This window comes from Pseudophryne corroboree, chromosome 12 (genome assembly GCF_028390025.1).
Source record: "Pseudophryne corroboree isolate aPseCor3 chromosome 12, aPseCor3.hap2, whole genome shotgun sequence".
NCBI lineage: Eukaryota > Metazoa > Chordata > Amphibia > Anura > Myobatrachidae > Pseudophryne > Pseudophryne corroboree.
Window position 1 is genome coordinate 78,083,370 of NC_086455.1, and position 12,806 is coordinate 78,096,175.

Here is a 12,806-nt window from a genome sequence, read left to right on the forward strand (position 1 = left end):
TCTCCTGAAACTCCAGTTTGTATCCCTGAGACACAATCTCTAGGACCCAAGGATCCAGGTCTGATTGAATACAGACCTGACTGAATATTCGTAGACGGCCCCCCACCGGTCCGGACTCCCCCAGGGAAGCCCCAGCGTCATGCGGTGGACTTGGTAGCAGCAGGGGAGGACTTTTGGTCCTGGGCGCCTGAGCCTGCAGGAGGTTTCCTTCCCCTTCCTCTACCCTTTGAAGCGAGGAAGGACGAACCTTTTCCACGCCTGTATTTATTGTGACAAAAGGACTGCATTTGCTGATGTGGTGCCTTTTTCTGTTGTGTGGGAACATAAGGAAGAAAAGAGGACTTACCCGCAGTCGCGGTCGAGACGAGGTCAGCCAAGCCGTCCCCAAACAAGACAGTACCTTTGAAGGGTAACGCTTCCATAGCCCTCTTGGAGTCGGCATCAGCGTTCCATTGATGGATCCACAACGCCCTCCTGGCTGATATCGACATGGCATTGGTTCTTGAACCCAAGAGACAGACGTCCCTCGCCGCATCCTTCAGGTAATCTGCAGCGTCCTTGATATAACAGAGAGTCAAAAGGACATTATCTTTATCAAGGGTATCCATATCATTAGCTAAATTCTCAGCCCATTTAGCAATAGCACTACTCACCCATACCGACGCCACAGCAGGTCTGAGCAATGCACCCGAATTAGCGAAAATGGACTTCAAAGACGTCTCCAGCTTGCGATCCGCCGGATCCTTGAGAGCTGCCGTGTCAGGGGACGGAAGTGCCAATTTCTTAGACAAACGAGATAGAGCTTTGTCAACATTTGGAGACGCTTCCCATTTTTCCCCGTCATCAGAGGGGAAAGGATACGGCATGTAAATTCTCTTGGGAATCTGCCACCTCTTATCCGGCGACTCCCAAGCTTTTTCACAAAGAATATTCATTTCATGAGAGGGGGCAAACTTCACCTCAGGTTTTTTTCCCTTGAACAAGCAAATCCTTGTTTCCTGTACCGCAGGTTCATCAGAAATGTGTAAAACATCTTTTATAGCCACAATCATGTACTGAATACTCTTAACTAACCGTGGATGTAAAGCAGCCTCAGTGAAATCGACATCGGAATCAGAGTCCGTGTCGGTATCAGTATCTACCACCTGAGTAAATGGCCGCTTTTGTGACCCGGATGGGGTCTGAACCTGAGACAAAGCCTCTTCCATGGACTTTTTCCACACCTGCGTCTGTGACTCAGACTTATCTAACCTCTTTGATAAAGAAGCAACATTCGAATTTATAGTATTGAGCAATGCGAGAAAATCAGGTGTCGGCTGCGTCGACAGTCCCAAATCTAGCCCCGCATCCGCTCCCCCAATAACCTCCTCTGGTGAATAATATTCAGCCTCAGACATGCCGACACGTAGTACCGACACACAACAACACACACAACGTCCCAGCTAGGTGACAGACCCACAATGAAGCCCAGATAGAGGACAGAGGGAGTATGCCAGCCCACACCCCAGCGCCCATATATCCCAAGAAAAGATATATGTACCCAGCACTGCTTTGTAATGATAATAAGCACCACACTGCGCCGCCCCCCCCCCCCACCCCCCCCATCTGCTCACCCGACTTCTTTCTTCTGGCTTCTGTGAGGGGGTGACGGCGTGGCTCCGGGAACAAGCAGCTAGGCGCACCAAGTGATCGAACCCTCTGGAGCCAATGTCCAGTAGCCGAGAAGCAGAGCCCTTAACTAAGAAGAAGTAGGTCTGCTCCTCTCCCCTCACTCCCACGCTGCAGGGAGCCTGTAGCCAGCAGGTCTCCATGAAAATAAAAAACCTAACAAAGTCTTTTCTAGAGAAACTCAGTAGAGCTCCCCTAGTGTGCATCCAATCACTCCTGGGCACAAAGTCTAACTGGGGTCTGGAGGAGGGGCATAGAGGGAGGGGCCAGTTCACACACAGATTAAGTCTTTTAAGTGTGCCCAAGCTCCTGCAGATCCCGTCTATACCCCATGGTCCTTTTGGAGTCCCCAGCATCCTCTAGGACGCAAGAGAAAATATGAAAGGACTTTATCCAAAGTCTATGCATAGCATTATTCTGTCACTATAAAATTTAACACGATGCATGCCATGTCCTATTTTATAGCTTACTGGCAACCTGTGACCTACAAATAACATCTTTAGTGATATATTTCATAAGCTGCCTGAAAGCTACAGAGATCTCTGCCAACGTTTGATTCCTTTATTGTTTAGAATTTATTTTTGCAGAACAATGTTTGGGGACAGCACAATGAATTAAACCAACATGTTTCCCACCAGCAGCTACCATATTTATAAACTGCGATTCCCGCACATCATTGGTCAATTTCACTAGCCTCAGTATCGCAAATGTTCTTATGGCAAATGCTATGTACTGTAGATAGATGCAATTTACTGTTCTGGAATAGCAAATTGTGTCTATAAAAATCGAATGAATTCCCCTAATTAATTGTATGCACATTTGAGCAGGACCAGCACCTCTACCACATGGGTATGTTATCTTATACCATTCAGCACTACATTCTATGCTGGTGCTCTAGAAGCATCAGTGGATGGCCATGCGGCATAGAAACAAAACTTGACGGCAGATAAAAACCACTTGGCCAATCTAGGCTGCCCATTTTTTTACCTTTTGGAAACCTCAATTGTATTTGATCCTTATGCTGGGAACACACTAGACGATAAAGTGGCAGATACAGACAACGTTCAAAATATCGTTCTAGTGTTTATGCACTGTGTCATACCTCCCAACATGACCCTCTCCAGGACGGACAGAATGCTCTGCTCCTGCACCTCTCTCCTAATTTAGGATTGCCATCACCTGCGCTGAAACACCTTTCTTATTCAGTAACCTGTTTAAAACAGGTGCTGGCAATCATATATTAAGAGAAAAGTCCAGAAGCAGAGCATTGTGACCCTCCTGGAAAGGGTCATGCTGGGAGGTATGCTATGTCGCTGACAATGCGCACTCCTGTGCATCGTCAGCAACATCAACCATCAGCTGGCAATATCGCCAGCAAGGGTCATGCTGTATTTCCCCCACCCGGCATTGGCAAGTGTACATGACTTTGCCGATGCCGCCAGCTTTAGTTCTTTGTAAGGATATTATGTCTATCCCAAGCATGTTTCAATTTCTTTATTATCTTATAGGCCCTACACACTGGCCGATTTTTAGAAAGATATGAACGATCTCGTTCATAAATGAACGAGAACTCGTTCATATCTTTCAGTGTGGAGACTCCAGCGATGAACGATGCGCGGCCCCGCGCTCGTTCATCGCTGGTCTCCCGTCGGCTGTGCATGCAGGCCAATATGGACGATCTCGTCCATATTTGCCTGCACTTCAATGCAGCCGCGTGACGGGGGGAGTGAAGAAACTTCACTCCCCCCGTCACTGCCCCCCCGCCGCCGGGTCGCTCGTCGGCCGTATCCGCCGTCGGGCAGCTCGGCGGCGGGTCAGCCAGTGAGTAGGGCCCCTTAGTTTCTACCACCTCTGATGGAAAGATATTCCACCTATCCACTATGCTTGCTTATACACTTAAAAGCACATTTTTCACATCCCACAGGAACAGTGGTGCCACCAGAGGTGGGCCTGTCCACAATTCAAAAAGGGGAGTCACACCAACTGTCACCAAAAACACTGCCAAACACAGCCGGTCGGGACTCACTGGCAGTTGGCGTGGCTCACCTATTTGATGTGTGGCTCACCTATTTGATCTGTGGACTGCCGCTGCCCATGAATATTCTCCCCTGTAATTATCAACAATTAGTGCCAGAACAAAGCTTGTAAAAATAGCCCTGACATGGAAAAGAGTTGGAACCGCTGTCGCTATCAATTTGCTCCTGGGTTTAGAAACAGCTAGCTGCATGGGCAGCTATAAGACTGCACGAGTCAGTATGAGCTGATGGGGTGGCATCCAAAGGATCCTTCTTCGAAAAAGAAATGTGCTACAGTTGCCACTAAGCTACTATGGGCTAATGTCATGTGGAGATGGCGTTCTGTACCAGGGACAAGCTCCAGTAAATTTCACAATTTAGCAGCCACCATAGAAACCTGTGGGGGAAGAATCTGCAAATGGAAATAGGGGATCATACATAGCAGCTATCACCTGTGATCCCCCATTCATGCATCCTGGCTATACGTCGTTAGCTACGAACATGGCTGTTTTCGGGGGATACCCCACACGCTTGCCCTTACAGAGGCAGCAGAGATAACGCGGAGTGATACATGGGTCACACAGCGGAAGAAGCCCGATAGATGCGGCTCCTCTGCTCACACAGGGATATGTCCATAGGGCCACAGTCTGGGGCCCTCACCACCAGCTACATAATGACGGGACCGGGCATTATGCTACAACAGTAGGGGGGGAGATTCCCGCCCGCACTGACGGTACCGTTCCAGGCCCGGGGTGAATGGCGATGCTCGGTACAGTCCCATTGTGCTCCGAGATGGCGGAACGGGAACGTAGAGGGAGGGATGGGCTGCTCCGGTCACCCCGGCAGAGGCGCCTTGAGGTAGAGCCCGTGTGCGCGGGTCCGGCGCCCGCACTACTCACCCACTCCCGCCAGGCAGCGGCCACTTCCTCACTCCTCTGATAGCCGGGATAATCGGCTCAGGTCTCGGGGGCTCTCTCCTATCAGGACACGGTCAGTATCTTCGCCCGCGATGCAGCACCACACAACCTCCTCTGCTAGGCCGCACTCACGCCGCAGCGCCGTTCGCCAGTCCCAGCATGCAGCGCGGCACAGAGGGCGGGGAGTCTGCGCGCGTTCCCGCAGGGGGAGCTCATGGCGCCATCTTGGTAGAGGGACATGAGGGCAGCGGGTGACATGTTTGTGAGGGTAGAGGGGCTGCGGCACTGTTGGACTCATACTTTTTTTTTATTATTATTATTATTATTATTATTATTATTATTATTATTATTATTATTTTATTATTATTTTTTTCCTGCTACCTAAAAACACTTTTTCTTCTGACATTGATATATGAAGAAAAAATGAGAATTGCAGACCAATTGCTAAAACTGTAGCTGCTTACTATGGCCCTCATTCCGAGTTGTTCGCTCGGTATTTTTCATCGCATCGCAGTGAAAATCCGCTTAGTACGCATGCGCAATGTTCGCACTGCGACTGCGCCAAGTAACTTTACTATGAAGAAAGTATTTTTACTCACGGCTTTTTCTTCGCTCCGGCGAACGTAATGTGATTGACAGGAAATGGGTGTTACTGGGCGGAAACACGGCGTTTCAGGGGCGTGTGGCTGAAAACGCTACCGTTTCCGGAAAAAACGCAGGAGTGGCCGGAGAAACGGTGGGAGTGCCTGGGCGAACGCTGGGTGTGTTTGTGACGTCAACCAGGAACGACAAGCACTGAAATGATCGCACAGGCAGAGTAAGTCTGGAGCTACTCTGAAACTGCTAAGTAGTTAGTAATCGCATTATTGCGAATACATCGGTCGCAATTTTAAGAAGCTAAGATTCACTCCCAGTAGGCGGCGGCTTAGCGTGTGTAACTCTGCTAAATTCGCCTTGCGACCGATCAACTCGGAATGAGGGCCTATATGTATGTCAAGAAGTTGGTTTAAATTCAGAACATGGGACCCCCTGGCTTAGGGTAACTACCACTGAACATAATTGAACTTGTGCAGAACATTAAAACGCGTACTCAGAGGCGTAACTAGACCTTGTGGGCCCCATAGCAAAATCCTGAATGCCCCCGGCCCTGCACTCCAGAGTGGCAGAGAGGGGAGTGGAGGACAGAAAATGTATTGATCAGACCATCAGCAAAGTAAAGGTAGCGTCAACGTTTTTAGGTCCAATTTCTAATAGCTTTTCAGCTTTTTCTAATAGTTTTTCTCTGATTCTGCTAATTTCTTTTAAATTGAGTTTTCTTTATTAATTTCCTTTTTACATAACATCAAAATATACATTAAACATTTAATACATTTACAACATTTTTACATCTTTCATACATACAACATTTATATTCCATTTTTTCTTTATGCATTGCACATATCTTAAACGGGTGGTAGTCATGTGACCGCCGGTCGGCTGACCGACAGTCACATGACCTCCTCCGTGAGCCCCGCGGCTCACTATCCCAATGGTCGGCATGCCGACCAACAGGGACTATTTCCACTTGTGGGTGTCCACGACACCCATAGAGTGGGAATAGATCCCGTGGCGACCGCAGGTCGCCACCGAGCCCGCAGCGTGGCGAGCGCAGCGTGGCGAGCGCAGCGAGCCCGCAAGGGGCTTGCTGCACTCGCCCCTCCCCGCCGGGATCCCGGCGTCGGTATGCTGCCGGGATCCCGGCGTTGGTAAGGTGACCGGCGGTCAGGAGACCGCCGGTCACCCGTACTACACCCATCTTAAACCATATCTTCCAAAATCCATTACCCTTGTGTTTCTTATTTCCCTTAGTTTATATATTAATTTATGCATCTTTTATACCCCTCCGTATTACCGTATTACCTTCAAGTGTTATATTTTATTTTATGTGTTCACTCTTCTATTTCGTATATTTTTGCTCAATTACATTTAGCTAATATATAACACATCCCTATATTCTACCAATTGCTCTACATCCATATAATCAATTAATGCTTATATCCCCTTTATTTCTCATTTATCTAATATCTGATCTTCTCTTTCCTTATAATACCCAGATTCAAGCCACGTACCCCAGATTTTCTCAAACTTATAGCTAGAATTACATATTCCATATCCATGTTTTTCGTGATGAACCGTAGAGTTAACCAATGCCAACCAAGCTTCAAACTTAGGTTCTTCAGGTGCTATCCACATTCTGGCAATAATGACTTTTGCAATAGCACATAAATTGATAACATTGCTTACTATATTTATCTAACATTTCCTGCTCCCATATTCCCAATACACATAACCTAGGTGTTAAAATGTCTGAGGGCATCCCTGTGTTTTTAATAACATATTTCACCTTATTCCAAAATCTATTTACCCCCTGACATTCCCACAGTAGATGCCAAAACATTCCCACTTCCACTTTACATCTAATACATATATCTGATCTACTACCAGCAATTCTCTTTAATTTAACCGGAGTAAGATATGTCCTATGTAGTATAAGTAACTGTATTTGCTGGAATCTAATTGACATGTTAGATCCCTTGGGTGAGGCCAATGCCCTGCTCCAATCTGTTTCTGCTATCATACCCAGGTCTATTTCCCATCTTTCCTTCAACCTGAGAAGATCCTCCCCATGATGTATATTTGTGAGGAAGCCATATATCTGTGATAATATTTTATTTGGGCCCAAGCCTCTCAGATATTTTTTAATGGGTAAATCAACAATTCGTATTGAAGTACTGTATCTTTAAATTGTTTAGACAAAGCATGCCTTAATTGTAAAAATCGAAAAAAATGTTATACAGGTAATACCCCTTTCAGACATAGGACCCGGGAATTTCCCTGCTTCAGACCCAGGATTTTCACATCTGAAAAATCCCGGGATTTTGCTGGGACCCCCTTTCACACTAAACCTGAGACCTGGGAAAATCCCGGGTCGACCCCTTTCAGACATAAGCCTGGATTTCCCTGACAGCCAGGGCAGACCAGGCTACTCTCATGTCACACACACACACCACACTCGTACATGTTACACACACACACGTCTTACACATACACATGTCACACTCAAACACACACATACATGTGATATACACACACATGCCACATTCATACACACACACACTCTTTCTTACCACAACAGGCCGCCTCTGTTAGCTGTGCCGGCTGCTCAACTACACTGCAGCACGGACAACAGCAGCCGGCGCACGCCCCCTCCAGACAGCTTCGCCCCTTCCAGTCTAGCACCAATCAGAGGTGTGTAGGTGCAAGCCGGGAGCAAATTCCCGGGTTGCACCTTTCAGACCTAAGCCGGGTTGTCTTCCCAGGACTGAAGTCCCGGGAAAAACCCTGGTCAATTGCAGGGTCAGCAGCCCGGGACTTGTTCCCGGGTTGGGACCTTTCACACATGCCAAATTCCCGGGATGATGCGCGTTCATGTGAAAAATCCCGGGAATTTGGAGCATGTCTGAATTCCCTCTGCAATTGAGCAAAGGATTTTAGGTTTTCATCTTCATACAATTGCCCTATACTATCAATACCATATCGCCCCCATGTCTGTCTCACTTGCAAAGTTCTCAATTCATTTACATTTTTGGATTTATATAATGGAGTATCAAAATCTAGATCTCCATTTTCCATCATTTTTACTACACATCTCCATATTTTAATTGCCTGTACATATATGGATGGGTCACTCTGACAGACCCTATTTGCAAGAATTGCTTGTAGCGGAGTATGTTCTGGTGTAACTTGTGCAACTATTCTCCTAGTCAATGAAGTACCCTCTTTATCACTAACCCAGGCCTGCAGGTGAGCCAACTGAGCGGAAATATAGTATAACTTAAAGTCCGGCATTGATAATCCCCCCCGGTATCTAGGTCTTGTTAAGGTATCCAATTTAATTCTGGAGCACTTATTTAACCACACAAAGGAAGATATAATACTTTCTGCTGCGGGGTACACTGGGCTCCACAAGTCTGGACAATGGGGTGTAGAGTAGGATCTTGATCCGAGGCACCAACAGGCTCAAAGCTTTGACTGTTCCCAGAATGCACAGCGCCGCCTCCTCTATAACCCCGCCTCCCAGCACAGTAGCTCAGTTTGTTAGTTGGTGCTGCAGTAAGCAGGCACTTAACAGAGGGGCTGCTCCAAGCAGCCCTAAGAAAAGCTTTTCATGAGGTAAAAAGTGAAGACTTCAAGGGCAGCAGCAGGGGTAAATGTCTTCTGACATTCTCTGCTGCAGCTCCAGCTCTCCCCAGTGGCGCTGTACACTCCCGAGCCCTGGTTGCCGGGTACCCACAGCGGAGGCTCCGGTTTACTTCACCTTAGGCACACATGGCTGGGGCTCTCCAGGATCGCGTGGCCGCGCTTCGGGAGGTGGTAAGTGGGTCTTGCTCGCGGGACCCGGTCTTTATCGCGATCGGGCGCGGTCAGTGGGAGGCAAGCCGCGCGCGCTGGCGGTGGACACTGTGGCAGTACAGGCGATCCCACTAGATCACCAGGGCATGGGCGCAGGTCAGGTTTTCTCTTAAAACCGTTTTTAATATCGCCCACAGTACCTGGTGGTTTTGACAGCAAGGGGGATAAGGCTTAGACCTGAAGCCCCTCCCCCAGCCCCAGGGCGCCATTTCCAGCAAGTGTTCCCGCCCTGGAGCTGCATCTCTGTCTTTCCTCACTCCCTGTCAGTGTCTGCGGCGCCATTACTCCTCAGCTCACTGTTCCTGGGACTGCTTGGGCAAATCCTCTTATGTAAAGCCAACTGGTTGTCAGCGCTGTGCCTTTACATGACACTTAAGTATTCTACCTGCCTTTTTAGTCAGTGTTAGTTAAGAAAGAGTGCATTTAGTCAGGGGTTTATAGTTTACAATTAAACTATAGTTTTACAATTACCCTGTGATATACATCCAGTTTCTTACTGTGTAGTGTTATATCTATTGACTATATAGCTGTGTAAGCTAGTCCAGTGCAGTATTATTGTCTGTAATAACCTCTGCATTGTACATACTGTGACTAGTTGTGTGTGCATTGATAGCTGAGTGGTGTCCATCTCGTGTCTTTCACTCAACTTGCTATCCCTATATTCTATAACCTGAGGGGGCTTGGTGCGTCAGGTGTTATTTAATATAGGATTTTCACAAAGATATACTGTATTACGTATTTTTCTCTGTGATTTAGTCATCATATCTCTCCTTTATCTCTGCTGGTGCTGACTGCACTGCGCAGGAGTTTGGGTTTAGGGATATAGTGCTGCTAATAATTGTACTGGGGGGGTCATTCCGAGTTGTTCGCTCGATGCCGATTTTCGCTATACTGCGATTAGTCGCTTACTGCGCATGCGCAAGGTTCGCAGAGCGCATGCGCTTAGTTATTTTACACAAAAGTTAGGTTTTTTACTCACGGCTTAACAAGGATTTTTCATCGTTCTTGTGTTCGTAGTGTGATTGACAGGAAGTGGGTGTTTCTGGGCGGAAACTGTCCGTTTTCTGGGAGTGTGCGAAAAAACGCTGGCGTTTCTGGGAAAAACGCGGGAGTGTCTGAAGAAACGGGGGAGTGTCTGGGCGAACGCTGGGTGTGTTTGTGACGTCAAACCAGGAACGAAACTGACTGAACTGATCGCAATGTAGGAGTAAGTCTCGAGCTACTCAGAAACTGCTAAGAAATTTCTATTCGCAGTTCTGCTAATCTTTCATTCGCAATTCTGCTAAGCTAAGATACACTCCCAGAGGGCGGCGGCTTAGCGTGTGCAATGCTGCTAAAAGCAGCTAGCGAGCGAACAACTCGGAATGAGGGCCTGTGTTACCTCATACTGCAAGTTATATCATGTCTGCTTCTGAGGGTAACGGTTCTGTGGCGGAACACACTGCTGGTGTTGATGAAGCCACAGGCACATATGGGGAGAATATAGCAGCTGTAGGCTCTGGTTCTGGGGGCTCCTTGCCCCCCAGTGGGACTGTGGCAACGGAGGCACATACTGACCCTCCGTGGGCCGCTTTTTCCACGCTTCTGCATACGCTAGTTCATAAACTAACACCCCCTATGGGACCCCCAATGCCGGTACAACCGTATGTGGTCCCTGCAGCTAACCCGCCGTGGGCGGACGATTTATCTGCTCAATTAAAGAAGTTGAACCAGTCCCTGACTACTAAAAAGTCTGACCAACGCTCGCCTAAGTCCAAGAGGTCCTCTAAGCGAGCGCTCGTCTCCTCACAATCCACTGCTGTCACTGACACCTCGTCTGATGAAGACAGCACATACACTGACCCCCAGGTTCTGACTCAGATACGGCTGATGGGGAGGGTAGTTCACATGTGGATGTTCCTGATCTTTTGGAGGCTATTAAGTTAATTCTGCAGATTACGGATGATCCCGAGCCATCCGTTCCTCCTAAGAAACCAGATAGGTTCAAGCGTCAGAAGGTGATTAAACAAGTGTTACCTCACTCTGACCACCTAGTGGATATACGTCAAGAACCCTGGCAAAGCCCGGGTACGAAGTTTGTGCCTCAAAAGAAGATGCTGGCTCGCTATCCCCTCGCGCCAGAGCTGTCTAAGAATTGGGAAACGCCTCCTCCAGTAGACTCACATGTGGCTAGGATGGCGGTTTCCTCAGCTCTACCTGTCACTACCGTCACGTATCTAATAGAGCCTACGGATAAACGTGTCGAGGGTTGTCTAAAAGCGATTTACACCCTCATGGGTGCTGCACAAAGGCCCACTATTGCAGCTATATGGGCGGCAGACGCTATTGAAGCATGGGCCTTGGCGTTAGAGGCTGAAATCTCCTCTGACCATGCTAGACAATGCTTGTCATATATTGTCACAGCTTCTTGCTATATTAAAGAGGCAGCTTCTGATGCCGGTATCCTAGCAGCCAAGGCCTCTACTACGTCAGTCCTGGCTTGCAGGATATTGTGGCTGATATCCTGGTCTGTGGATCTGGACTCTAGAAAAACCCTGGAGGTACTCCCTTTCAAGGGGGATATTCTGTTTGGGGAGGACTTAAATAAGATAGTGGCTGACTTGGCTACTGCCAAAACTGCCTGTCTGCCTAATACAGCTCCTTCTGTGTCGAAGGCCAAAGGCACGTCCTTTCGCCCCTTTCGTCCTTCAGGTAAAGCAAAAGGTCAAGCGTACCATAAGGAGGCCCGCACTTCCAAACCTGGTAAGCCGAAGCCCAAAAGAGCCTGGGCTGTCCGTCAGCCAGCAGCCAAGACCGATAAGCCTGCCGCATGACGTGGCGGGCCTCCCTCTGGGGGATCCCAGGGTGGGGGGCCGGCTTCTAGGGTATACCCAGGAATGGTTGAAGACCACTTCAGATGCCTGGGTACGGGAAGTCGTAACTCGAGGTTACGCCATAGCCTTCAAAAACCGACCCCCTCATCGATTTTGCCAGACAGACGTCCCGTTGGACCAGACAAAGGCAAATACTCTGCATTCGGTGGTACAGACCCTCCTGGATACAGGAGTCGTAGTACAGGTGCCTCTTGCTCAGAGGGGCTGGGGGTACTATTCTCTGCTGTTTCTAGTCCCGAAACCGAATGGGTCCTCCCGGCCCATTCTCAACCTCAAGGCTGTCACGTCTAGCAAAGTTTGGGGATCCGGCAGTTGAGACTTGCCCAAGGAGGTAGCAGGCTGGGGAAGAACAAAATGAGGGGGTTGGATATAGTTCCTTTGCATGGGATACGGAGCAATGAAGGATGTAGGCGGAGTTTGAGAGTCAATGGAAAGTATTTATTATGTACAGAGCAGAGGTAGAAAACTGAGGTTGATGAACGGTGACTTGAGAACGTGGTCGTAGACAAAGAACTGTGGAACTGTGGGTGAGAGTAAAACGAGGCTGAAGACAAGAACCGTGGACTGCGACTTATGAGATGAAACTGCGATAGAGGAGCTGAGAACTGTGGACGGTAGTTTGGGTCATGACTGGAGACTGAGAACTGTAGACTGTGGCTTGAAAGATGAAGCTGGAGATAACGAGCTGAGGACTGTGAATGGTGGTTCGAGGACTTGGCTGGAAGCAAGAATCTGCGGACTGTGGCTTGGAGGACGAGGCAAGAGACCCGGGGTCGTCCGTGCCCAAAGGGTCTTACTGAACCGGGTTTTCCAAGAGCGTCTCCACGGGCAGCAGCAGGCTAGGAACGGGAAAACTGCAGCAGCAACTGAGAACTGGCAAA

The 12,806-nt window shown here is 48.4% G+C and overlaps 1 protein-coding gene across 3 annotated transcripts in view; it reads right to left on the reverse strand.

Annotated features, from left to right (window-relative positions):
• The window catches only part of RBM25 (RNA binding motif protein 25), a 228,273-nt gene extending 223,495 nt beyond the window's left edge, over nucleotides 1-4,778 (reverse strand). Inside the window, exon 1 of one of the 3 annotated variants that reach the window (XM_063947680.1) lies at nucleotides 4,583-4,778. Coding sequence is in view for 2 of the 3 variants with exons in the window: in XM_063947679.1 (XP_063803749.1) it covers nucleotides 4,136-4,153 (18 nt within the window). In the remaining variant the exon portion in view is untranslated. Of the gene's footprint in view, nucleotides 1-4,135; nucleotides 4,502-4,582 lie in introns of those variants that run through there. The other 2 variants (XM_063947679.1, XM_063947678.1) reach the window with 2 other exon arrangements.
• Between the last annotated feature and the right edge of the window lie 8,028 nt (nucleotides 4,779-12,806).